This window comes from Carettochelys insculpta, chromosome 9 (assembly GCF_033958435.1).
Source record: "Carettochelys insculpta isolate YL-2023 chromosome 9, ASM3395843v1, whole genome shotgun sequence".
Taxonomy (NCBI): domain Eukaryota; kingdom Metazoa; phylum Chordata; order Testudines; family Carettochelyidae; genus Carettochelys; species Carettochelys insculpta.
In genome coordinates, this window is record NC_134145.1 from 12,691,590 (window position 1) to 12,719,435 (window position 27,846).

Sequence of the window (27,846 nt, forward strand, 5' to 3'; positions counted from 1 at the left end):
AGTCAAATCTCGAGGGAAGTTGCCAGTATTGTCACCACTCACCAGCCACATGGAATAAGTAAATTTGGTCCTGCATCCTGCAGTTGACAACATGCAGAGGGGCTGCTGAGCCTGTGAAGAAAGCCACTGAAGTCTATGAAGTCCAGCCACGTGCAGGGACTTGAGTTTAAATCACCACAAAAAATGCTCATGGTAAATAAAAACATGATTCTTCGTTAAATGAAAGGAACTGCAGAGAATCCCTCGGTAGTTAAAACTGCCACAGGATTAAAGAGATCCCATATGATGTACATTCAGGTAGCTTTTGAGTTCAAAAATGGCCATTTTCCACAAGAGGCATTTTCTCTATTTATAGGCCTCACCTACCCTTATCTTTACCATTGGTCTACTTCAGTTATGCAAACTGTACACCTTAAGGAGACATACAACTGCGGTACAAGTGCTGCTCTCCCGCCAATACTGGCTACTCTTCTTGTCCTGATGGAGAATCAACATTGACAGGAATAAGCTCGGAAGCTCATTTGTTACATCGTCACAGACATGATGAACTGATACCTGGTGGACTGATCTCTGCCAAGTCAATCCCTGATGCAGTGGAGATGTACCCATGGATGACACACCACTCCCTCTTCACCTTGGAGCATCCACAGAACAGAGGAGGGCGCAGCGTCCAAACTGACCACCAATTAGGAAGACACCTGCAAGATTGCTTAGAAGGCTGATGTTTCTCTATTCAATACCTTGCACTGCTGGCAGAATGAACCCCTAACTCTACAGCATTTCCCAGAGGGCTGATTCATCTCCCTGGGAAATGAGAGTTTCATCTCACTGCAAAACAGAAAGGCTCAGGCAGAAATTACCACCAAGACCCCTCCCTGAGCTTGAAAGGGCATTTCTAAGTGGCATACCAGCCCCTGAAAGGAAAAAGGAACCCTCTGCTCCTGGTGGAGCTCAGAGTTCTAAGCCAGGCACCATTCTAGGGCCGTCAGGCACACCCACCCACCCAGAGAAATCTAATCACAGGTCTTCAAAAATGCAGTAGAACGGAACTCTGCTCGCACAGCCCTCCCACCAAACCGAACGGCAGGCAAAAGCAGATCTACAGAGTCAGGAAACACCAAGGATGGCTGTTTGAAAGGAGCATTCGCGAGGGCCAGTGGAAGCAGGGATGCAGGATCTTTTCACGTGGTGCAAGAGGCATCTAGTAGCTTACAGCTCCAAGAAGTGAGACCCATTCAGGGTGCAACCCATGACCGCAGCAGGGGACGGTGTGGGGCAGCGAGGGGATGAGCCTCAGTGAGATCCTTCTCAAAGCTTGTGCGAAAAGCATTCTTTAGCGGGGTCCTAAGGTAAATCCTGGGGGAAAGAGGCATAGAGTGCTGGCAGGGACTTGCTGAGGCCAGAATCTGTACGTGACCCAGTAAGTCGAAGAAGGCAGCAGGAGTCGAGATCAGGAAGCCTGAGGGAACCCATAATGTGCAAGGTCCGGATATAGCTGGAGGAACAAACTGACGTTAGACTCCCTGAGAAGGAGCCCCTCCCCCTTACTTGATCATGCCTGCAGGGGAAAGCAGACCAGCAATGTCCTGCTGATATCCCCAAGGCTGTTCCAACCCATCTGCTAGCAAAGCAGCAGGGCTGGATTGCAGTAAAGGCAGATGCTGCCACTGAAGGGGATACAGGCCATCGCCAAGTGCAAAGACTGTCTTGCTGAACCCCCTGAGCATCCAGCACAGCAAGAGGCAGCTACACCACTGGGTGCAGCCAGATGCCAAAGGGGCAGTGATTGCCCTGGGGAAACCTTGGGTGCTCACAAGCACAGCATTCAAATTAAGAGCCCCTCTCTGAACAAGCTGGAGCTGCTCAGGCCCAGCCGGGGGTGGGGTCCATTGGTTGTCAGCATGCCCTGAAAGCAGAGTGTTTCAGCCACCACCCAGGTGAGATTCAAATGCCACCCAGCTGATCAGCAGAGCACACACCATGGTCCACAGCCATCTGCATGTGTTTCTTCTGGTGGACATACCCACACATCTTGGCGCACATAAAATTTATTCTGCTCACAGATGGAAAAAAGTTAGAGGGAATACAGCTGGCTGTTCTCTCCATTCCTGGCAACCAAGCTGGGGTGAGGGAACTTCTGGTAAGGTTGGAGGGCTGGGGGGGAAGAAAAGCTTGAGAAATGTTCTTCTGCAGAAAGAAGGGGAAACATCTGTTCTACCCCTGGCACGGAGGCTGGCAAGGCTGCAGCCGGGGGAGAGATCCAGTGAAAGCAGCACTGTCAGAATTCTGCTGGACTGGCCAGAATACTCAACGATGACAAGCTTGAGTGCAAAGCCAGGGACGACTCCTATGAGCAATACCGCCTCAGTAACTGCACTGCTAAAACCACTCTCTCCTGCCAGCCCAGGCACCCAGGGAAGCTACCAGAGTGAATGAATACTATTCTTTTGTGTTGGTGCTTATGCTGGGAATGGGAAGTGTCTCTGCTAACCCAAAGGTCTCCCACATGAAATCATGTGGCTTGGCTGCATATTCACCTTCTCAGAGGGTATGGTAGGCTAGTCTAGACTGCAGGCTTTGGGCAGGAGACCAGAGATCTCTTGGCAGAAATCTGCTGTATCAGGAGTGTTCTGCCAACCTCCCTGTCCTCCTCGTTCCACAATGAAGAATGGAAACCCCTCTCTGCCGAGACATCCTGACTTCTGGCCCTGTGTGGATGGGCTAATGTCGGGAAAGCCTCCCGACACAGCTCTTGGCAAGTACTACGCGTATTTGCATATCTTTTGCCAACAGTTCTCAGCAATCTAGACACGGTCACAGGAAAAAGAAGATGGTATAAACTGGCACCACCAACAGAAAAACCTTATTAGTTCCCGAACACCAGGTCACCTGCTGATCTGATGGGAATGGAGGAAGAATTGGCCAAGAGCATGACAATCGACAGGCTGAACCTCTCTAATCCGGAAGATCTCGCATCTGGCGACATCTGTAATCCAGCCTGATTTTAGTTAGCTGGATGACCATTTGTCATGGGTGTAACCAAGTTTCCTGCAGTTCCATAAAATTTGTTTCAATCCATCACTCCCAGCACTCAGTGCTCCCTGCTGTTTATTTAGTTGTAATTTACCCTTAGATGTCCTTTAAGAGAGGAGTAAGCAAAGGAGGTGTTGGTAACGCTGCTGGACAAAATTGACCTCCTGTGGTCTGGCAGATTCTCTCATCTGGCACCAATCAGGTCCCTAGAATACCAGACTAAAGAAGTTCAACCTGTAAAAAAAACTTTCCCTATCACAGGATGTATGGCTTCTTCTGTCTGTGTGCTTGGGAGGAGACAGACAGACAGACAGACAGAGAGGGTTGAAATAATTAATGTTAACATTTAACCTGTTTAATAAAAGGATAAATGATGGATTTCTTGTTTTGCCAGGCATCTCAGTAATATCTTCTGCCTTTATCTTAGACAGACCTCAGTTTTAGAACAGAATGGTCTACTTTTAATTGCACATGGCAGCAGGGTGGGGTGGGGGGAGATAATCAAGATCATTATTCTTAAAAGCATCATTTGGCAACTGATACAGGAGATCCACTGTCTTCCCCAAAATGTGTCTCTCCTTGGGGAGGTGGGGCGGGGCGGGGGAGAGAAGTGGCTAGAAGTGGGGGGTGGGGGGGGAAGAGAGAGAGGTGGCTAGCAGCTTTTAATTAAAGCCTTCAGGACACTTCTAACCAGTCAGCAGAAGTATGGGAAATAAACAAGAAGAATAAACATCACAGAAACTTGGTGGGATAATACTCATGATTGGAATGCTGGTATTGAAGGGTACAGCCTGCTAAGGAAGATCATCTGGCACAGAAGTTAAGCTGACTGGCCTGTAGTTTCCCAGGTTATTCTTGTTCCCCTTTTCATAAATGGGTACTGTATTTGCCCTTTTCCAGTCCTTCCTGCTTAGGAAGGACAGACAGGGAAAGAAGGGAGGAGGTGTTGCCTTGCATATTAAAAATGTACACACTTGGACAGAGGTGGAGATAGACATAGGAGATGGACGGGTTGAAAGTCTCTGGGTTAGACTCAGAGGAGTAAAAAACAAGGATGGAGGTCCTACTAGGCGTCTACTACAGGCCCCCTAGCCAGGTGGAAGAGGTGGATGAGGCTTTCTTTAAACAGCTAACAAAATCATCCAGGGCCCAGAATTTGGTGGTGATGGGGGACTTCAACTATCCAGGTATATGCTGGGAAACTAATACAGACTGTCCAATAAATTCTTGGATTGCATTGCAGACAACTTTTTATTCCAAAAGGTTGAAAAAGCTACCAGAGGGGAAGCTGTTCTAGATTTAATTTTAACAAATAGGGAGGAAATTATTGAGAATTTGAAAGTGGAAGGATGCTTGGGTGAAAGTGATCATGAAATCATAGAGTTCACAGTTCTAAGGAAGGGTAGAAGGGAAAACAGTACAATAGAGAATGGATTTCAGGAAGGCAGTTTTTGGTAAACTCAGACAGCTGGTAAGTAAGGTCCCATGGGAAGCTAAACTGAGGGGAAAAACGGCTGAGGAGAGCTGGCAGTTTTTCAAAGGGACATTATTAAGGGCCCAAAAGCAAGCTATCCCGCTGCGTAGGAAAGATAGAAAACATGGCAAAAGACTGCCTTGGCTTAACCAGGAGATCTTGCATGATCTCAAACTAAAAAAGGAATCATATAAGAAATGGAAACTAGGACAAATTACAAAGGATGAATATAGGCAAACACCACAAGCATGCAGGAGCAAGAGTACAAAGGCTAAGGCACAAAATGAGCTCAAGCTAGCTACAAGCATAAAGGGAAACAAGAAGGCTTTTTACAAATACATTGGTAACAAGAGGAAGACCAAGGAGAGGGTAGGGCCATTGGTCAGTGATGAGGGAGAAACAGTAACAGGGAATTTGGAAAAGGCACAGCTGTTTCATGATTTCTTTGTTTCGGTCTTCACTGAGAAATCTAAAGGAATGCCTGACAGAGAATGCTAGTGAAAAAGGGGTAGCTTTAGAAGTTGAAATAAGAAAAGAACAAATTAAAATTTACTTAGAAAAATTAGATGCCTGCAAATCACCAGGGCCTGATGAAATGCATCCTAGAATCCTCAAGGAGCTGATAGGAGAGGTATCTGAGCCTTTAGCAATCATTTTTGGAAAATCGTGGGAGACGGGAGAGATTCCAGAAGACTGGAAAAGGGCAAATATAGTACCCATTTATAAAAAGGGTAACAAGAATAACCTGGGAAACTACAGGCCAGTCAGCTTAACTTCTGTGCCAGGAAAGATAATGGAGCAAGTCATTAAAGAAATCATCTGCAAGCAATTGGAAGGTGGTAAGGTGCTAGGAAACAGCCAGCATGGTTTTGTTAAAAACAGATCATGTCAAACCAATCTAACAGCTTTCTCTGATAGAATAACGAGCCTTGTGGATAAGGGAGAAGCGGTGTATGTGATATACCTAGACTTCAGTAAAGCATTTGACATGGTCTCACATAATATACTTATCAATAAACTACTCAAATACAACTTAGATGGGGCTACTATAAGGTGGGTGAACAACTGGCTGGATAACCGTACCCAGAGAGTAGTTATTAATGGTTTTCAATCCTGCTGGAAAAGTATAACTAGTGGGGTTCCACAGGGGTCTCTTTTAGGACCGGTTCTGTTCAATATCTTCATTAACAATTTAGATATTGACATAGAAAGTACACTTATTAAGTTTGCAGATGATACCAAGCTGGGAGGGGTTGCAACTTCTTTGGAAGATAGGGTCATAATTCAAAAGGATCTGGATAAACTGGAGAAATGGGCTGAGGTAAACTGGATGAAGTTTAATAAGGACAAATGCAAAGTGCTCCACTTAGGAAGGAACAATCAGTGTCACACAACAGAATGGGAAAGAACTGCCTAGGAATGAGTACAGCAGAAAGGGATCTAGGGGTTATAGTGGACCACAAGCTAAATATGAGTCAACAGTGTGATGCTGTCGCAAAAAAAGCAAACATGATTCTCGGATGCATTAACAGGTGTGTTGTGAACAAGACACGAGAAGTCATTCTCCTGCTCTATTCTGTGCTGGTTAGGCCTCAGCTGGAGTATTGTGTCCAGTTCTGGGCACCGCAGTTCAGGAAGGATGTGGAGAAATTGGAGAGGGTCCAGAGGAGAGCAACGAGAATGATCAAAGGTCTAGAGAACATGACCTATGAAGAAAGGCTGAAAGAATTGGGCTTGTTTAGTTTGGAAAAGAGAAGATTGAGGGGGGACATGATAATTTTCAGGTATCTAAAAGGGTGTCATAAGGCAGAGGGAGGGAACTTGTTCTTCCTTGCCTCTGAGGATAGAACAAGAGGCAATGGACTTAAATTGCAGCAAGGGAGGTTCAGGTTGGACATTAGGAAAAAGTTCCTAACTGTCAGGGTGATCAAACACTGGAACGAATTGCCAAGGGAGGTGGTAGAATCTCCACCACTGGAGATATTTAAGAAGAAGATGTTAGATAGATGGCTTTCAGGGATGGTCTAGAAATTGCTTGGTCCTGCCATGAGGGCAGGGGGCTGGACTTGATGGCCTCTCGAGGTCCCTTCCAGTCCTACTCTTCTATGATTCTAAGTGTAAGCAGTGCAAGATGATGGTGATCATGATGATGATGGACTTAGCAGCAAAAAGGAAAGATTGTGAGGAAAACTCCTTATTGGGACAAAAAACAAGCAGTCAGGTAGCACTTTAAAGACTAACAAAATAATGCATCAGGTGATGAGCTTTTGTGGGGCAGACCCACTTCTCCTGAACTGAAGAAACGGGTCTGCCCCATGAAAGCTCATCATCTAATAAATTATTTGGTTAGTCTTTGGACTGCTACATGACTGCTTGCTTGTTTTCTTAGAATAGAGACTAACACAACTACCTCTCTGTTCCTTATTGGGAGACAATGATGTGGATGAAGATGTGACTATGGCTTGAGTGGATCAACTGATTAGTGATAACTAATTCACTTGGGAATGCATCATTCTTCAAGACTCTCTTTGCCTGTCAGGACAAGTCAGATTTGACAAGTAAATTCTCAAGCTGTTGCATGTTAGCAAAAAAGTTTATATTGGCTAATCCTTATGGCTTGCTTAATTAACTACATTTAGAATCTATCACTCAAGTACACAATAGAGAAAGACGCAGTGAGAGAAACAGAAAGTTGTCAGTTGCCACTGAGTGTCGATTACATAATACATGCCCCTTATTTTAGGGCATCATGATCACAGAGCAAAATGGCGATGCAGTAAGTCTATTTTATTTTAGTGTAACAGCTTTCCCCCAGAGAGCCTCATCCTGTATTTGTCGTCTCAAAAAACAGAAGTGATAATAAGTTCAATGAGGTATATGCCAAAATTGAGGGCACTCTCAGCACAGTCTGTACTGTTTTGGTAATTTGATTTAAATCAACAATTTCTTTTGGTAATTTAAAATCACCTAGATTTAAATCAATCTACTCTGCTTCAGACCAGGAAAACTATTTCACAGAACAAATGCTGCAGAGTAAAACAGCAGCAATTTGACAGAGAATGAATACCCCACCCAGCCTTCAAATTAAAAGCACGTCTTTCATTTTTGCCATTTAAATGTATCAGTTGTGAACAGGGTACTTTTTCTCCTCTTTTCTAAGCAAGCCTAAAAAATTTTTTTTTATTATATAGTACAGTTGAGCATGAGAACAGTTGCAGGTACCATTTCAGACACTCAAGAGTTCAACTCTGCAGTATTTGAAAACATTGGTGTATGGACTTTGGAACAGACCCATGCAGATATATTGAGCTCACTCTCCACCACCTCTGGCTTCTCCCTTAGTGAAGTGTTACCTGCAAACAATCATCTGGGATATAGCCACAAAGTTTAAAAGCAACGCTGATGGTCATGAAGCAAGTGTGCTTGAAATGCAGGCCACCCCCTTCTATGTGCACTGCCACACACACATTATATGGAAAGGTGTTAGAGAGATCCAGCCCCAACTCACAATGTCCTCTAAAAGGGGAGAGAGAACAATCCCTGCTCTTAAAACTGATCATTGCAATTCACAAAAGCACATTTCCTCTGAATTCCTCCAGAAAAAAAAAATGGTCTTGGAATGGGATCTGTCCGCATGCTTCCAAACAGACACAATCCTTTTCCCTGCTACCACTTGCTTAATCTTCAGAAAGTTCAGTTTGCCAAAATACAGCTCAGCGTGAAGAACAGCAGTTAACTGAGTCCTTCTCAAGCAACTCCAAGCCTTCCCCCACCCCCAACAGAGACAGGAATGGCCGCTGCAAGCTGCAAACATGTGAGAAATTGTAACATGCTCCCAGGTAATTCAAGACTTTGTGAAACATTTTGTTGGCAAGTGGCACACGGCAGTAAATCAAATCCTCCTGGCCACATTATCCTTCAACAGGAGTAACACTCATGGCAGCTTCTTCTGAATAATATGACTGCAGAGGTACAGTTTATGCAAACATCTCAGCAAATCCGGCATGTTCTTTTCAACTTACACTGCTTGCTCTTTCGACATGTTATGCAGCATAGGAGGAGCTGGAGGTTTTCAAACAGCAACAACAACCAGCATCTGAAAATGTTAGCTACTTCCTGTCTGCTGCCCTGGGGCCACTAAATCCATTGTGCTCAAATTAAACTGGAGCCTTCCTTTCTACTTTCTTCTGCTCCCGCACAGCCCAAGCCCTTCCAGCTTATACAGCAGAGCCTGAGATTCATTTTGTACCTCTTAAAAACAAAAAAAACAAAAAAAAAACAAAACAGAACCTCTGGATGTTGTTATCTCTAAATATTTGCAGATGTTCTATAACCTCAGAGAATTGTATTTCCACCAAGAGTGCCTCTGGATCTTTATTTTCCTCTCTTTTATTAAAATAATGGTTCTTTAGGTTGTAAATCTATTGGTGAACTCATCTGACTGATCACAATGGTTCAGCAATATGGAATGCTTTAAGGGGAGGATGAATTGGCTCCAATCAGGGCAACCACTGCTTCTATTATGGTGCTCAACATATATTACTTAACTTGTCTGACAACCTGGGGTTGCAGCCCCATAAAAAAGAAATCCTTTTTTTTTTTTTTTTTTTAAGAATGTCTAAGAACGTACAAGACTAATTATTAGAGATTTTAGTCCATATGAAGAGGAAAAACCCAAATGTTTTACTTTGCCCTCTCCAAGGGCAACCACTCTATCATATAGAGCTCTTAGCACATCTGCCAGCGATATTGTCAAAGGCTATGGTTTTGGGCTGGTGAAACAGGACATGAAAATAAAGACTGAAAGTGGAGTGCAATCCACAATAGCTGGTTCATCAAACAAACACAGGAAAAGCAAACGGGAGCTTGGAGACTGAATACGAATGGGCTTAGCATGGGCTAACTTTCACTGAAATTTGGACAACAGATAACATACTGGGAACAGAAACTGTGATTGAAGATCAGATTGGCAAAGGTTTGAAGCGGACATCTGACACAACCTTCTCACCAAACAAGCAAGAAAGGTGGCAAAATGAAGTCATCTTACAAATGTGAAAGCCTAAATCTGGGTTACGAGGGTGACTTGGATTTTTGTTATCAGATCAAAGCTAACAAGGAATTGTTTCTGTGTGGGTTACAAGACTGAAAACTTCCAGCTGCACACCAACGTCAATGATGGGTCAGAATTTGGTGGCTCAATTTACCAGAAAGTGAGTGACAACCTTAATATGGCTGTAAATCTAGCTTGGACAGCAAGCAGCAATAGCACTCATTTTGGCAGTGCAGCGGAATACCAGTTGGATTCCACTGCTTCCGTCTCCACAAAGGCGAACAACTCCAGTTCCACAATTTCTGTTCCCAGAGTGCTATCTGTGATTATTACAGTGTCACAGACCGTTTAGTCTAGTGCTTCCCAAACTTGCAAAAGCTGAGCTCCTTTTCAGAGGAATTAAACCCATTTCCCCTCCTAGCAGCCCTACTCTGGATAATTCTCTAGGGCAGTGGTTCCCAATCCTTCCAGTAACACAGCACATTTCAGTGACACAAATAGTTCCATGGCACACCTACTTTTTCCAGCTGAATCAATTGCTATAAACACATTTACATTCGCTACGGTTACAGTCTTTCTAGAGAGGTTAGCAACACAGTGGTGCATACAAGAAGCTAAACAAGGCTCAAATGCATTAATATTTCAAACCCACAGCAGAATACACCGTTTTAGATGGTGAGCACAGACACACATTCAAAATCTGCTCAAGGCCCTGCTAGGGATGTTGAATAAACAGGTAACCCGTGAAGGCAGGCTCTCCTCCTTGACAGCCTGTTGGAGCCAAGACCTGGCATTTAAACCGCCTCCCAGCTCTAATAGGCTCATGTCCTCTCTCCCCCTTGACACAGCAGGGACCCCCAACTCATTTGGCCAGGAAGCAGCATTTCAGTTGCCTACCAGCACGAAGGGGGATCTGCAGAGTTGGTATTTCCTCCCACAGTGCTCTGCAAAGCTGGTGCGGGATTGTCAATTTCCCCCTACCCCACCACAGTGGCTCTGAAGATCCATGTGGAGGGAAAATAGGAGTAATTTCATGGCACACCTGGATAGTTCTCAGGGCACACCAATGTGCCGCGGTACACTGGCTGAAAACCATTGCTTTAGGTCCCCTAGACTTTGGGTTGTGCTGAGGTAAGTGTTCTGAACATCAACCCCTATTCTTTCTCATATACTTTGATGCGCAATGAATAGTTAATGATATTTGACACATCAGCATCTGACTTTGCACACAAATGAATGAATGGGAAGGGCAGGCTGCACCTCAGACATCACTGCAAGTTGTCTCAAACTCTTCACAGCCATAACTACTGGAGACTATTTTAAACAAAGGATGAGAATCTAGGAAACAATCCGTCCCAGTCTTCCCCCACCCACACACTTTGGGAAACAATGGCTTAACTCACTGCTTGATAAACGTTGCTTCTCTTAAGTACCTTTGAGAGACTTACCATAGTGGTCTCAGAAGACATAATTACAGGTATGTGTAGGTGTTCTAGCCCATTTCTGTTACCACGTCTCATTACAGTGGCCTGAACTAAGTAGGCTAGGAGAAACATTTCTTTTAAAAACAAATCCATACCAATAGATAATAGAAGCCTTTTGTTGTTACTGATGAGCTGATTTCCAGCGGCTTTTGTAAGTTCAACTTCTCAACCTTCGTGTAAAATATTAAACATGGAAAATTGCACAAGAAATGTGTGTGAATTTAGTTTCAGAAGTAATTTAGCATAAATGGATTGTTTTATGGGCTGCATACTTTCAGATTGTTTTTAAAAAATAAAAAAAAACAACCTATTTTCAAGTACCTCTGGGGGTAGACAGAACAATGAAGAATGGTATAACAAGGCAAAGCATCAACACAGCAAGTTATTTAAAATTTATATTTAGCTGAAGTAATGTATCACGTTTTAAATGATATATCTCCAGGCACAAATTCCAACACAATAAATTACATTTTGGGTTCCCTTTTTATCATGAGATGTCTGAAATTGTATTTGTTAATTGGGTAGAATCTAGAACTTAACTCCCTTTTTAAAAAGAAAGAATTATAAGATGCCAGCCAGAAGAAGGAAATTACGAAGTGGGTCTTTGCCCACGAAAACTTATGGTCCAAAAAGAAAATCTGCTAATCTATAAGATGCCACAGGACTTCTTGTTTTTGCAGATACAGACAAACATGGCTGCCCCTCTAACAAAATTCTTTATTAGGAAAACTCTGGAATTCTGCAAAATAAGGTCAGAAGCATATAACAGAACCTTCAACTATTCTACCAGAAAAAACTAAGGCTATGGTTACACTAGAGAGTTTTTTCGACAAAACAAGCGGAATGTCCACATGCAAAATGCGTTCTGTCAATAGCTCGTCCACAAAACTCGGCACTTACGTCCTGCCTTTCAGCTATGAGGCTTAACACCGCTGTCAACAGATTCTGCTGGCAAAAAAGCATTGTGGGCATGCGGGGGAGGGTCAGCTTTCTCTCCACAGACAGGGCTTCCAAAACAAATGGGCAGCACTGTGCCTGTTTTGTCGAGAGCACGGCTGGGCAGTCTGGTTGCTCTGTCAACAGAGCAAGACACTCTTCCAATTGGCTTGTGTGTGTGGATGCACTCTCAACAGAAGTTTAGTCAGGCCTGTCAGGAAATCTCTTCCGACAGTGACTTCTGTTGAGAGACAGCTGTAGCGTAACCAGTAGCCTGAGAGATTAGAGGCATTTTCCATGGCAGCAGATACAATAATTTCCCCCTACTTTAGGGCGTCACACTTAATCAGGACAAAATTGGCAGGAGGAGAGGTGTACGTTAAAGGCTTCAGGCCTATCTTGCTATCCAAAGGATCAATGTGCTAATTCAACTCTCAAGCCACATGCACAACAGCGAGGAATGCAACTGCATTTCACAATGTGAACGACAGGAAACTTTTAAAAGAAAAAAACTGTCCTTCAGCAGCAGCATGATTCACCATGTACTCAGGTTCAGGAGAGAGGGCTTTGGCAGCAAGCTGCAGAAAATTCACGGTGTTTAGCAAACCATTCCTCAATTACTTGGAGACTCAAATGGCTGCCGGACACTAAGGGCATCTGAAATGACGACTGACTGACAAGGTTGGATTTAGGGTCCCACAGGTTGCAGAACAGGTTGGCTACCCTCCCTGCTTCAGATCCCTCCCTATAATTGTGACATTCCAGAATCATGGATGTTAGAAGGAGAGACCAACTAGAAGTGACGGAAGCCATCTGTTCCTTGGAAGAACCCAAATACAGACCTCTGCACGCCCAGGCTGGGATTTCACCAAGGCAAACAGCACTGTTTAGAAGACAATGAAGTAAAAAGACACACAGAAAGTGTTTAGAAGGCAATGATGTAAAGGGTGGAGAGGTGAAGAAACAAAAGGACAAGCCAAGACAATAAATCTTTATGCTGGTCCAAATTAATACCAGCGCCAGGTAGAGAATTTCCCCACAAGCAAAGCCTCTTTTCTCCATCTGATGGCTAAGCAAAATCAAGAGCTTTCATTTTTAAAGGGGTATGTGAAAGGCAATCCACAAGTTAGTCCTCCTGGTAACGAACGCACATGACAAAGGAGGCCAACATAGCCCGCTTCATCTTCAGGGAACTGCCAAGGACAGAACCTATTGAAAAGCCCAAGACACAGGAAACCTAGTGCCTACTAACCAGTTCCAAGTATGGGAATGAATCCTTTGTGAAACAAGAGTTGGCAAGTTCTTACCAGCCCAGATACACTGGAATAATGTTTATACACCCATGGTGAATGCTTCCACAAGCACCCACCACTCCCCAGGAAAGCTTTCTGCTGCTCAAACCTCCTGCAAGTTTACTCATGCGGGCCATGAGCTGATTTTCTGCTCAGTTCTGCAGAAAACAACTCCTCTCTCTCCATAACAACTGGGCCCTGGCTCCCCAGGGTTTGCTTGTTGGCACCTGTAAGTGGGATTGAGTTCAGCAGGACAATCTAATGCTACAGCTGGTCATCTCTGAGCTCTTCAGACCATTCTCACTGCTAATACATTTACATGGCAAGCTTTTGGCCATTGCTCACAAAAACTGTCTGAAGCACTAATATGCTGGAAAAATGGGCTATGGTTGTCAAAAGGAACCAGGCTGAATCTCACAGCTGAACTCTAAGTATACTGCTACAGCTTTCTATTCCCTGGAAAAGCAAGGAACCTTCGAAGGTCAAGTTATTCCAGCCCCCTGTGTTTCTGGCAAGAGAGCTCTTTGTTTCAGAAGGAAGAGAAGGAGAAGCTTGTAACAGAGGTCTGAAATTGGGATGATGCCTGGACAGAATATGAAGGGGACTATAAGAATCAGCCCCTTATCTCCTAGGAAAAGAGGCAGCATTTGTGGCAAGCCTCTGGATTGCAGGTCTCATGACTGAAAACCATGTTTCCCTAGCTGGGCTGAACATCTTTCCCAGACGCGATGGTCAACTGGACAAAGCCAGACTCTTCCTAAAACAGCTGCTGGACTAACACCACCACCAATGTTTAGTTCCATGCCCTTCTGGGAAGACATTTTCATTTGGAAGGAAGACAGAAGCTGCTGATGGAAAATGCAAATCCTCTATGGGGAGCAATGCTCAGGAAACAAGCTGAACCATGGCTAAAAAGGACTACTGAAAGGTATTGCTTACTAGAATTCTGCACCAAGGTATCACCACGGGAACCATTAATGATCTGATCTGTATGTGCCCTCATGTGGGCTGGGTCTGAGAAGCCTATTGGCAAGTATCTTCAACAGGCAGAACAAACAGGGTAAGCCCTCGCCTCTTTTCTCACTGGTTCCTAGTGTCATGAGACTTCCCCCTCTTAGGAGGAGATGGGTCGTTTTGCCCTTCTTGTGCTGTCTAGCTGGGGTCAGTCAGTGAAAGAGAAGGCAGGTCTGTGGCTGGTACAAGTAGTAGTGAGAGTAAGAAATCTATGTCAGGCATTGGTCACATTCCAGTTGAAAAGCCCACTTAATGAGACTAACTAGTGAAAAATGGTGACCCTATATGCAGCAGCAGAGAGCAAGGAAAAATCTCCAGTTCTCCTTAACTTCAACATCTTTATTGTATGCCAAGAGCATCTGTTCCTTAATACCATCTACCACCTTAATCTGTATACCAGCAGCATCTGTTCCTTAATACCATCGTCTCCTGGTGGCCTCAGGCTCACACTCCTACAAAACCAACAACGATGTGGTCATATGAGTGGCACACTGACCCCACTAGGGTGGGCTGATGCAGGCTTCATTCTCTGATCCAGCGGGGAGACCAGGCTTGAATGGCGATACATGTATTTCCATGCATTTAGCACTACTCTGTGTTATGGATGTCCTTTTCCCCAGGCAGGAGACTACTGGGGAGAGAATATTGTAACTATGGCAAGAGAACTGCAAGGATCTGGCCTCATAGCTCCAGAAGGGGATTCTTCACATAGCTCAAGGCATACACTGGTGGTGTGGCAGCCCAGCTATTCTGATCTGGGGAACCTAGAACTGCAGGGTCAGATTTACTCTCTCTTTTGGTCAATCCTTATTAACTGGTTAAGCAGCAATCTGGTGCCTACACCAGTAGGAGGTTTTTTTGTTTTTTTTTTGGTAAGGGAAAACAAAGATAAAAAACAGTCAGTTCCCTCCCCGTATTTTTAGAGAGAAAACAGACTGCCACTGGTTTATTAGCAAGCCAAGGCACATGCTGAGCTTTATTACACAAATTGGGAGAGATGCGTTTATGCCTGAAACCCAAGGAAAAAAAAATAAATGAAGTGACAAAGGTACCCACAGCTTTTCCAGCATAAGAGAAATAAGTAACAGACACACTCACAGAATTAAATAAGAGCTACTCAGAAGTGTAATAATCAAGGCTTTAGAAATATTAATGAGAGACATCTGCTGTCATACCCAAAAAAAAAGAAAAAAGAGCATGGCAGCCTGAAAGCTTTACCTAGGCGATGTGTTCTGTATAGCACCTCAATTTCTCCTCCGTTAGTCTCCTTTCTGTTTTACCAACAGGATTACAAGCTAGTAAACAAACGCATTTATTCTGGGTAATCAACACTAAGGAGGTGGCTGAAAAACGAACTCAGAAATCCCACCATCCTTCACAGCTCCCAAGATCTTGAAGCATTAGGGGGCAGTATAGGAACACTGACTAGCTACTGCTTTGTTATGGTGCATCTCTCACACTAACTGCTGATGCATAGCTAACACGGCAACAGACATTGATTTATGTTCAACTTTCCATTTCATCAGAGTGTGTTACAGAGCTACATACAGAGTTCAAACTTTGGCAACAATATACAACCACTGTGTCTTGAGTTTGTGTGTGCACCCCCCAACACACACCATTTATTCATCGCTAATAAAGCCATAAACTTTCCTTGGCAGCTGTTGAGTGGTAACCCTTTTGTCCATTGCTAGGAACAGGAGAGATCTATGCTACTGCTGTTGACATCAGGCAGAAATTCTGTTGTCTAACTGTGCTGGGAAGAGCTTCCCCGATCTGTCTGAAAATGACTGAAGGGAAAGTAGGTTTTAGTACTGCGGGTCACTATTTGGAGGGGAAGGGAATTTTAGTAACCAACCATAGTCTGGCCCACCTACAGTCACATGGTAAACATATCCGCTTCCTGCCACTTGCTCATCAACATTCCCAGCACATACACTGGCAGACAGCACTTGTGAAAAACAAGAAATCCTGTGGCACCTTACAGACTAACAGATATTTTGGAGCATAAGCTTTCATGGGTCTTTGCCTAAAAGGTGCCACAGGACTTCTTGTTGTTCTCCAAGATACAGACTAACACTGCTCTCTCTCTGATACTTAGCACGTGTGAAAGTGTTCCATTTTTATCAAGAGGCCAGCAGCAATGGGGATCTGCCCGTGCCTTACTCCCCTGTGTCCCCAAGCTTCAGCCAGCTGAAGGCTGCATTCACCATTTGCCACCAGCTGAAACACCCCAGCTAATTTTTTTTTTTGTTTTTCACTTTTTATTTTAAGCAATGGAAGAGACTGCTCCAACACAAACTACCCAAGCTGTGGTCTGCAGCTGGGTCATGGCATGCTAGCCTCTCAGGGGCCCCATCATCTTGGATACTGCTAGATACCAGAACTCTGCTGGTCCTGCACTAGGCCCGCAGGCTAAAATGGAAATGGTTTTGCTGTGGGAGTTTTTATGGACCTCACCAGCCCTAAAGCATCTCTCATCCTGCCTTAGGATGCGAGCGCCTCGGAGGCTCAGGACTGTAGGCGCTCTTTCAGATCTGCTCCTTCCCAGTGACCCCTAGGACTGCAACCTCCACATCCATTCCTATGCATCCCAAACCAGCCCCCTTCTCTCAAGTCTGCCCTACTCGTCAGGCTTTTGGCTCTGGGGATGTCCACGCTCCTGTCCAAACTAACCACCCTCCAAATGGACTTTATTTTTGCCCGTAATCTCCACTGACAACTCTACAAGCCTTACAGAAAGACAGGGCTGATGTTACTGTTCTCTATGACTGTTCTTTTTCCATCCTCAGCCCTTCACTGCCTACCACGTTTCTCCTCGATGACTGGAGCTGCTACTTTGGTTTCATACATGAGGCCTCTTCTTCCTTTAACCCTGCAGCTTTTAAAGACAATCCATCCTCCTTTGGTATCTACTTGGTATGTAAAAGGGACAGGGGAGGAATCACCTGTTCTGTTCTTCCCCTCTGGGGCACCTAGCATCGGCCACTGTTGGCAGACAGTATACTGGGTTAGATAGACCTTTGGGTCTGGCCCAATGGGGCCAGTCTTATGTTCTTATCCTCAGTCACCCCCAGACCTTCCCTTCCTGAATTATCTTGTAACCTATGTTAAGCTCACTCTGTGAAAAGATTGCATCTAGAATTTGCAAGTGCTGTCTAAATTTAAGTATTACAGAATAGCATCAAGCTACTGGACTGCATACTAGCCACTAACAGACAAAATCCAATGTAGCAAGACAAGTCTGAAAATCAAAAGGGAATATTCCCTACATTACACCAGCTGGGCAGCCAACAGTCTTTGCAGGGCCAGGCTGGGGAGAGACGGAGGGTGGGAGAGAAGAGAGGGAGCTGGGTGGCTCCAGGCTGAAAGGGCAGGTCTGCCGAGAGCCTCTCTCGTCCAGCCCATCCAACCTGCTGAGGGTTCCACAGTGATTTAAAGTGTCCTGGTTCCAGCCACAGTAGTAGCAGCAGCCAGGAGGCCTGGGCCCTTTTAAATCACCAGGCCCTGGGACACCTGCTCCCTCCACCACCTCCTGCTGCCAGCAGGCAAGTCTTCTTTGATCTAAATTCCACATTATGACTTTACTACCTTTTGGTTTGTTTCTTTGCCTCCATCTGCCAATGGGCTTGTCAGCTTATTGTCCAGGCAGACAATATTATGGTAGAAATCCTCCAATACTTCAATGTTTGCATTTCCTGCGTCCTTTCAAGCACTGCCCTTATCAATTCAGTATTCTGTTCTCCCACAACGATCAGGAATTAACTAAAAAAAGCTGCTAGTGGCTCAACACAGAATCCCGCTGGCAGGACTGCACAGAGCAGGCAGGATTTGCATTCTGAAGTGTATCAAAAAAGTAAAACAATCTCAACACCTAAAACAAATAAAGGTGTTTTGGGTACAAAGTTCAGATGTTGCTAGAAGGTGTCATCTTTTCCAGGGGTGAGCGAGATGGCAGCTGTGGCAGCTTTCCGGGAAGGAAAGGTGTGGGTAGAATGTGGGGGGGGGAGGTACAGACAGCTTTTCGGGGGGATCTAGGAAAGCACAGCTAGTGACAAGCAAACCATGTACAGGGAGTCCTGTAACCCACCAACGGACACCTAGGCAACCACAGAGGGGGGGGCCAGGAAAAAAAGCTAGAGGAAGGGAGGAGCTGACATTTCATCTTCCACTCCCATTCCACACCTCTTTGGCTGAGTAAAACATGTACCATAAACCCTCGATCTAACGGACTGATAGGGCAGAAGAAGAGGTGTCCATAAGTGCTGAAAGTCTGTTAAATCCGAATTCTCGCTGCTAATACGTGGTTATCGTGTGTGATGATACACTGACCTTCCCAGCCCATCGTTCCCTCCCCCGCCTGCCCCGTTCCACCCCTACACCTCCACCTCCCTCTCCCCAGTTACTGAGAAAGGAGCTGCATGCCCAGCCCAGCTCCTTCTACCATCCATGGCTCCTGGCACGCTCAGCGCTGCAGCTCCGCCAGCTCTGAGCCTCCCACGCGAAGGCAGAGTGCGGCTGCTGCCTCCGATGCTGAGGCTGCTGCTCAGCACCACTGTAAGCAGTGGCGGCCAGGTAGCAACATGATCTGTGCACGCAGGGCTGAGGGAGGCGAGCCCCCTTTGGCCCCGGAGGCTCCAGCCGCTTTAGCTAGTCACCCACACTTTTGGGGGGGGGGCCATGTGTGCTGGTAGACAATATTCATTATTTCCACAGTCTGTTAAATTGGGGTCTGTTAAATCAAGGGTTTACTGTAACTTCTGCATCTGCTGCCGCTTTTAGGCATTTTGGAAACCCCAAAGAGATGTGAAGATGCAGGCTGGGGGTAGGGCAGGACCCATTCCTCACACTGCAGAATGAAACTACAACCCTGGAAACACATTTGTTGTATACAAGGGACAGATCTGAAAATTGCTGGCAGCAGCTACAACCTGCAAGGCATCTTTTTTCCTGTTAGTTTCATCCAGTATCCAAGAGGCTGGCTATGCGGTTGGTAACTCTGAAATAGGCCAATCAATATTAACATGTTCTTATTTTGACACAAGCATGCTCAGGAACTGGGGGAATGTCAAACCGAAAGATCCCATCTCCCCACGCTTGCACATCAGCTGCAGTACTGCCATCACAAATCACCATCAGTTTATTGAGTTAAGCTGTCTATTACCCAAGAGCTTCTTCTATATACAAACCATGAACCCAGATAACAAAAAGCAACTTGCCAGGATAAATACTGCCCACCAGCCAGTCCGACTGTTATATGAACAACCACTTAATCCTTAAGAAATAAGGCCATAAGGCACCAAGATTTCACATTGTAGCAACCAGTGCAGGCACACAAAGAGCTTCCAGAGAAATTAAGAACATCTTACAAGTAATAAATCTTAAAGCTTCCATTCCAAACGCTCTTTAGGTCCTTCCCATTAGGACCATGTATATATTATACCACCATGTCTCGAAGCAGGGGAGAAGTAAAATGAACCACGGAAATGGAGAGGACACTTATAGAACTCAGACAAATTCTTACAAGGTGCCTCCTTGACACGCAATGATTTTTGACTCATATTGAATCTGCTTCTGCCTGTGGCTACAATTTAAGCCAGTGTTTGTTAAATGTGTTCAGTGATTGCAGTTGGAAAAAATCAAGTGGTTAACCAGAGGGAAAAGGTTTCCAGAATCAAAATCCTGCATGTTTTGAATTATGCACAAGTTTGTTATGAGCGAAGAATAAATAAAAATCTCTACCAAAAAAAATCATTTTGGAAAAATGTCAATTGGAAAAGAAAAAAAAGATCAGTAAGAAAAATGTGTTGTGCTTACAAAAAGCAATGCAGAAGAACAGCAGAATAATACAATGAACCCTAAAAAAACAAATCAAGAGATAAAGCATCAAACTTTTTTTCTGCGACCCCTCTGGAAACTGCAGTGCTGACATGAAGATATCAAGGACACGCACATGCACCTGATACCACCAAGAAGAATCAGGAAGTTCCAAGCTTACCTGAAAGAATCCTGGAGGGATGGGACCTCCTGGCATTCCATCGTTCGGAGGAATGTTTCCAAGCACTGGACTTGGAGCTGCAGCTGCACTCTGCAGGAAAGAGAAAGATGGACAAATTGATTTCATGTCATATTTAAATGGCAGCCTCTTCTGCCTTACTCCACTATAACAATTAACCCACAACTGATCCCTGCTAGCGTTGAAGAGGTATGAAATCAACCCTCACTCTCTCTGCCCGTTTACCGAATACTGCACTTAACCCCTCAGCTAAAATGGCAGCCCATGAAGGCTGTCGGGTATAACATCTTGGGGGCAAATGTTGGTTCAGTCAACTCCCTGCAGTGTCTGTCCGGGTGCAAGAGGGCAGAAATTGAGCCTAGAGACTTTTTAAAACAAACCAGCAGTTCTGTAGCACTTTAAAGACTAAGAAATCAATTTATTAGGTGATGAACTTTTGTGGGGCAGACACTTCTTCAGATCATGAAAGCTCATCACCTAATACATTATTTTGTTAGTCTTTAGCATGCTATAGGACCTTCCGGTTTGCTCTGTTAGAATACAAACCAACACAGCTACCTCTCTGTTACTTTTTAAAACAACTTCTCCACACCATCTATGGTAAGTAGGTAGTACAGAAATCCAACAGCAATATTGATGAAGGAAGAAATCAGCAAAGATAGCCTCCGCTGAGAGCATCAGCTTAGTTTTTTGTTTTGTTTTTAAAAAATAACTCTTCATTGTTTGGAACAAAACTATTTCCCTGCTCATTTTCTGCCCCCAGCGCATCACTGAGGACTCTGAACCCATTCTCCAGGGCTTCCAATTAAAAAAAAAACAAAAAACAAACAACCTCCCCCCCACCCCCCAATGCCTCCCTTCCCATTTATTTACTTCCTTGTTCCTGCACCAGTGTGCTCTCTCTGAGGTCAGCAAGCTTCTGGGAATGGAGTTTACATTATCCATTAACAACCAGAGGAAGAGCTCATGTTGCAATTTGTCCATGGCCCTGCAAAAACTAAGGCTTTTTATAAAAATATCAGTGATAGTGTTGTGACTCCACTGGAGAATCTGATTTTTTAATTTTAAGTTGTGAAACTTGAGCAAACTATTTAAAAAAAAAAAACAAAAAAAAAACTTTAAAGGCTTTGCTTTATTTTTCCAGGATTTCTCAGGGTGTTTTGTTCTGTCCTCCAAAGAGAGATGCACCCTTATCCCCCACCAACTATGCCATTTTATTATTTATGTCCAGGGAAGTGTTCTTTAATAACTGCAATGTTCAGCTCCATCTACACGCCTTCTCACCAGGTTCCTCCCCAACCCTATGCCTTTCTCTATGTTCTAATTGCTTGGACTGTTATAACGGTCACTGTATGTCTCTGCCGAAAGCTTTTCCTGGTAGACAAATGACTTGGTTTTGTTCAGCATAGTGGACAACCCCTTGCATACACCAGAGGCTACAGGTTTCTTGGGGAATATTTGTTCCTGTTCTAGCAACTGTTTTAATATATACTCCCTCTGTATTAACGAGAAGTCCTGTGGCACCTTCTAGATCTGTAAGATGCCACAGGATTTCATTGTTTTTGCAGATACAGACTGATATGGCTACACCTCTGATGCTTGTCCCTCTGCATTATATAAACCGTGGGTCAAAGGGGGCTTCTTTGACATTCAGATGGATGGGCTGTCAAACCACCACCACCCTCTGGGTTTTGCTGGGTGACGTGGCCATTTTTATGGCAACAGAAAGTAAAGATAAACAGCTGCAAGACTAAACAACCCCACATTCCCTTTCAGCTTATGAACCTCTTAGCCTGCTTTGGCCCTTGACCTGTGGGAATGAACTGAGGATCTCAAATTTGAATTGGGCAGGATTTGCTTGTGTCAAAAGATCAGCAACACACACAACTGGTTGGGTACTTCATGTAAGTGGCAGTTTCTACTAGAAGAAGGAGCAGCATTATGTAACGCTGCTACACAGAAGGAACTGGAAGATTTCATCCATCAACATTGCAGCTGACAAATGTCCCTTCTAGGTCAGGAATTAAAATTTTGCTGTTGCTCTTTTATCCATAGACAAAGAGCCGATACTTCCAGTACCATTTTTTAAAGACCACAGTAATTTGAAAACCAGTGTAATTGAGTTTAATGCAATCAGGGATTACTTTCTTTTGAATTTTTATGAATGTGTGTACTTGATACTCCATAGTGATCTCTCTTTTCCTCTAGTCATTTAAAAACGGCACTCACAAAAGGGGGAGAAAAAAGAAAACAGAGCAAGATCTCTAACTGTAAACATCCTCCTTCCTCTTAATATAAGTCCCACACCCACAGGTCTCCCCTTCCCACTACAACTTCTCTAGAGAGAAGAACAATGGAGAGTCCATTTGTAAAAAGGCAAACTGCAGCTCTTCAAGTGTCATTTACTTAGTGGCAATTTTGACAGATGAAATAACTCAGAAAGCATTCCAGGGACCAAAGTAAGCCTGTGTGGCAAGTCTGGACCCAGACAAAACACACCAGAGTATTTCACCCAATTAGCAGCCCACAAAAGGCCTCAGATCAGAACCAATGGTAGGGAGTTGAGCTTCAGAAAGGCCCATGTGACAGTAGCGCATCAACTAATTGAAATCCTTCTCTCTCACCCTCTCCCTGCTCCCTGCCACATCCTTCGCTCTAAGCCTACAGCCACATTACTGTGCCAGATCAACCCGCCCAGGGTCAAGCTTCCGTGGCTTTGTTTCCTGCACGGTGTTTTCTGGGCTCAAGGTTGACCCCAGAACTCCTCATGAGTGGTGAGGATTAAGGAAGGTTGACAGGAAAAAATGCTCCAGTGACCTTCTTCCATGCAGACAGACATAGCAATCAACTGCTGGTAAGCCCACTTTAGCTACACCACTGGCGTAGCTAAAATTGTATATCAGCGATTGACGGCTATGTCCAGTACAGACATATTCTAAGTGTCATTTGTTCTATGTATTTAAGAGAAGGTGGGGAGGGAAGCAGTGTAACAGCATTTTAAAATTATTCATCCAGTTTCCAGGTTTGGGCAGAAAATCTGCCTGGAGGCCACCTACCTGTATGCCTGGGTTTCAGTTCAGTGTTATCTGAAACTGACAAACTGTCTACATCCCACTGAGAAAAAAGGCTGTGCTGCCAATGCGAAGTTAAAAACCCAGCACAGGAGACTGAAGCAGCAAAACTGAGTGGTTGACCACATGGGCAAATTACTGTGTTGGAATTTTCTTGTGCAGGGGTGTACGTGTGTGTGTGCGCATGCGCGCGCACACACACACACACACACACACACACACACACAGTGCAGACAAAGCCTAAGTGATAACGTACTAGACATAAATAAAGCGCTTCAGACACATGGGATCATGATTATGTACGCGTGTTTTGGGAGAGAGAGATGACGGCCTGATTGTGTGGGGAATATCCTTGCTAGTGAAAGTGCATACTAGTTTCCACACAGAGTCAGGAAAGCGAATGTTTTTACTGAACTATTGCTTTAGGTTCCCCTGCCTTTCCAGGTAGCCACCTCCTGCTCAACCAGCAGCATGCAAGGAGTTGCAAAAGTCGCAGCTAATATCTGTGCAGAATGGTTCTGGGGCTGCCCAGTCAGGGGCGAGTGCTGCTTTTGACTGCATGGGTCTGTAGTTTGCCCCACCTGCCTGCTTTACAGTTTACAGCAGAACTAGTAGAAAGCATTTTTAGTGAAGATTACAGACAACAAAGATCTGAAAGGAATGGACGGCTTTTAAAATGTTGTTGTTCAGCCAGAACATGACGACAACCTCTCAAAACAAAGCCATCCACAGCAAATATCATAAGCCCCTGCTTTCACCCTTGCAAAGCTGATTTGGGCCAAAAGAAGTTCACAGGTGGACTTAAAAAATGAAAAATAATGTTTATAAATCACTATTTAAAATTGATTAAAAACAAGCCTACTTTAAATTTAATTTTTAAATTGACCTAAGGTCCTAAACTTGATAATCTATTCAATAAACACAAAAAAAACTTTTAGGAGTCCACATTTTCTGCCAAATTTTAAAGACAAACCACTGACGTGTTGGAAGTCCCTGGCTAAGCTCCGAGAACAAGAACATATGGAACCGCTAACCCAGCTTTTGAACAATCTTAGTTTCTTCTGCAGGTACAAAAAGAACATGGTCTTCAGCTGAGTTCATTCAAAGTTAAGAAACCAAGTGGGAGCTAAAAAGGCAGGAGAATTTGTTTTATCTCAACCAGTCTAAATAAAACACAGGTGTGAAAGGATGACCTCTACTAATTCTGAAAATCCAGAAGAACATAGCGACCAGAAAGAATCAATGGAATTGGTTACCAATTCCATAATAAACCAGTTTGCTTCAAATGAAAGACGTCTGGGCTTTTTAAATGTATCTGGAACTTTTAAGGTAGTTTCATTTAACGTAAAAAATTGACATGTGAATTTAATTCAATTTAAACTACCATTCAAGTTAAAAAAAATCACTAGTAAATGACAAATGCTATTCCCTGACACAAAAAAAGATGAAGATTAAGTAGTTAAACAATGCAACTTCTTACAGAAGTGTGTACACCCTTTAAGCCAGGGCAAGACATGGTGCGTACCAGCGTAGCACATCTACTGGTACGTCACTGGCATACCCTCCCCACCCCAAAAAAATCATAGACAAACTATTAGGCCATGCTACATTTCTCTCACTTACCCATCACTCCCCTTCACTGTTCTTCTGCCCTCCAACCCTTCATTCATTTGCAAAAAGTTACCGCTTCCAGCTGTGTCCCATTCCTTGCAAGTAGCTTTAAGGAAAAGCCACATGACCCACGCCGGCTCTCCCAAAAATAAGCCTCTCAAATTCAGCACTATTCCAAGCCACTGACATGCTTCAACCAGGCTCCTTTGGACACATGTGTGGCCCCAGCTGTGCAAGCCCAGGTTTAAAATGTGACTTGATAATGGAGAGAGGAAAGAATCCAGTGCCTTGGAATACTACAGATGACCTCACACATACCGAGAAAGCAAAAATGGAATAAGAGGTGAAGTGATGTTTACCCAGGCTGTTTAAAGCCTAGGTTTTTGTTACCACTTATCTAAGTAACACCCTCAGGGGAAAAACACCTCTTACCATTGTGGATTCAACACCCCTTCAGCACAAATTAAGGGCTGAAAATGCAAGTGTGCCTCAGAAGCACAATCCTTCAGATGAAACATCGAAGACCAGCTCTGACATTCCTGGTATTCGCAAAGTTAAAAATAACCAGCAGGAAAAAAACAAACCCACCCATTTCAGCCTGTCTGTATACAGCACAGAACAGCCAAAAGAAGGGCACAAATCCAGTTTCTCTCCCGCTTCACTGGTCAGATTTTAGAAGTGACATGAAATCTTAATTCAGGCCCCCTGAACATACCGCAGTTTCTGTGCAAGGCAGATGAATGGTTTTAATGAGAAAATATATAATACTCCACACCAAACGGCAGCAAATCCACTTAAAACTTCCTTTATAAAGCCCTCTATCACACAAAATGCATCTCTCCAAAGAGGGCAGCATTGCAATAAAGCTGGCAGACAGTATTTTATGGTTTCAAGTGATTTCCAGCACACCATAATCCCCTGGTGGGAAACCTCCCAAAGCTAAGCAGATCCCAAAGCATTTTCAAATAATACAGTTTGCATATCTGGTCACTTCAGGGCCCATCTACACTGAAGAAAAACCTATCTCCTGTGGAGAGCAAAGGCATTGGAAACTGACTGGCTGCTGCCAGTAGGCAAAGAGGGTATGGTTTTCAACACCATGTAAAAGGACCTAGATCAACCTCAGCTAAAATACTCATTTATCAAGGCTATAGTACGCTGTTCAGCACACATTGATAATAAAATCACCATGGCTGCCCTAAGCAATGACAAAGACACCTACACCACAAAATGGGTTTTGCTAACGTACACAGACCCTTGGTCTAATTTAGCTAATACATCTTCCTGCTTGGACCAGAATGTTGCATTGCATTCTCTATGTGAGAGCTAAGGAGCAGAGTAAATGGGGCACAATGCAAATGTTTTCAAGCACGTGCCCATTTCCTGTGAAATCCCAGAATTATGTTTCCAGGATACCTCCTCCCACGCCCTGTTTATATATAAACTTCCATGCACATGTGGCAGTTGGCAGAATTTAATAATTAAAACCCCACCAGTGCCCTGAGAATATTTGCAGGATGGGAGCCAGATTGGCCAGTACTTGATGAATGACTTAAAGGTCCTCCTCCACAACAGCCTACCTTGGAGAAACAGTGCATGGACATTTGGACCAGCTCTGCAAACAGCACCCGTCATGAACAAACTGGTAAAACTCCACTACAATGCCTTCAGGACCCACACTACCATTCTCTACTTCAAGGTGGCGTCTTTCCAGCCAGGGGTGGTCCCTTCTCCACCAGCATCCACATCTGAATTTATTACTGGATTTCTGTGCCCAAATCCCCCACTAACACCACCTCCTCTCCTCCACCCATTTCATGTGTATCTGGACTGTTAACTCTTCAGGGCAGGGACTCTCTCTTTTACTATTGACTCATAAGACCATGACTGGAGGTGTTCAGGTACTACAACAATACAAAACTCGTAGTCCATAAGGGAGAGGACTGGTGCATGGTGATGCAAGAAACTAGGAAAAATGGGAACAAACGGCAACTGAAATGAATGATTGGGAAGAGGTATTCTGCTCTAGAACTCTAGTTGAGCGTTTTGCAAAGGGAAATGGGCCCATTGATGGAGACACAACATTAGATTGAAGATGCTGGATATCTTAGAATCAGAAATACAGAACTAGACGTGACCATCAAAGCTTATCTAGTCCAGTTCCCTATATTCGATGAAGGGCTAGGTAATAACTAGACCATCCCTGACAGGTGATGGTCCATCTGTTCTTAAACCCTGAAATGATGGAGATCAAACAACCTCCCCAGGCAATTTTTTCCAGTGCTTAACTACCTTGACAGGAGACTTTTCCTATTGTCCAAGCTAAACTGTCCTTGATGCGATTTATGCCCATTGTTTCCTATGACCTGAGGTTATGAACCATTTTTTACCTTTTTCTCTGAAACAACCTTTCATGTACTTGAAGACTGTTATGTCCCCTGTCAGGTGCCTCTTCTCCAGACCAAACACATCCAGTTTTTTCAGCCTTTCCTCATTGGTCATGCTCTCTAGACCTTTAATAATAATATTTGTTGCTTTCCCCTGGAGTTTCCTCCAATATTTGTTTAGGGGAAAATCATGCTATGGCCAGAGGCACGGACTAGATGACCCCATTGATTTTTCTTGTTTGTTTGATCCATTTTCTGACAAAAGAAGGATTCTTCACCCGGGAGGAACCTGTGGTCCCACTGAGCCAGTGCATCACACTAAGAACAGCTAGATTTTCCAAGGGGCTGAGAAGCCACAATTCTTACTGGCTACAGAGGAAGCAGGCATGCTAAGGAGCCTGGGAAAGTTTTAATTTTTAGGACACCAAGAACTACAAGGACTTCTCTTGTTGCTTTCATTTGGGTGTTACATAAAGGA

The 27,846-nt window shown here is 44.2% G+C and overlaps 1 protein-coding gene and 1 pseudogene across 4 annotated transcripts in view; one reads left to right on the forward strand and one right to left on the reverse strand.

Moving 5' to 3' along the window:
* SSBP3 (single stranded DNA binding protein 3) overlaps positions 1-27,846 on the reverse strand; it is a 148,759-nt gene that overhangs the window by 22,906 nt on the left and 98,007 nt on the right. For all 4 annotated transcript variants that reach the window (XM_075002447.1, XM_075002449.1, XM_075002448.1 and 1 more), the window contains exon 5: positions 20,282-20,371. In XM_075002447.1, coding sequence (XP_074858548.1) covers positions 20,282-20,371 — 90 coding nt within the window. The remainder of the gene's footprint in view (positions 1-20,281; positions 20,372-27,846) is intronic.
* Positions 7,710-9,964, forward strand: LOC142017887 (non-selective voltage-gated ion channel VDAC2-like; annotated as a pseudogene).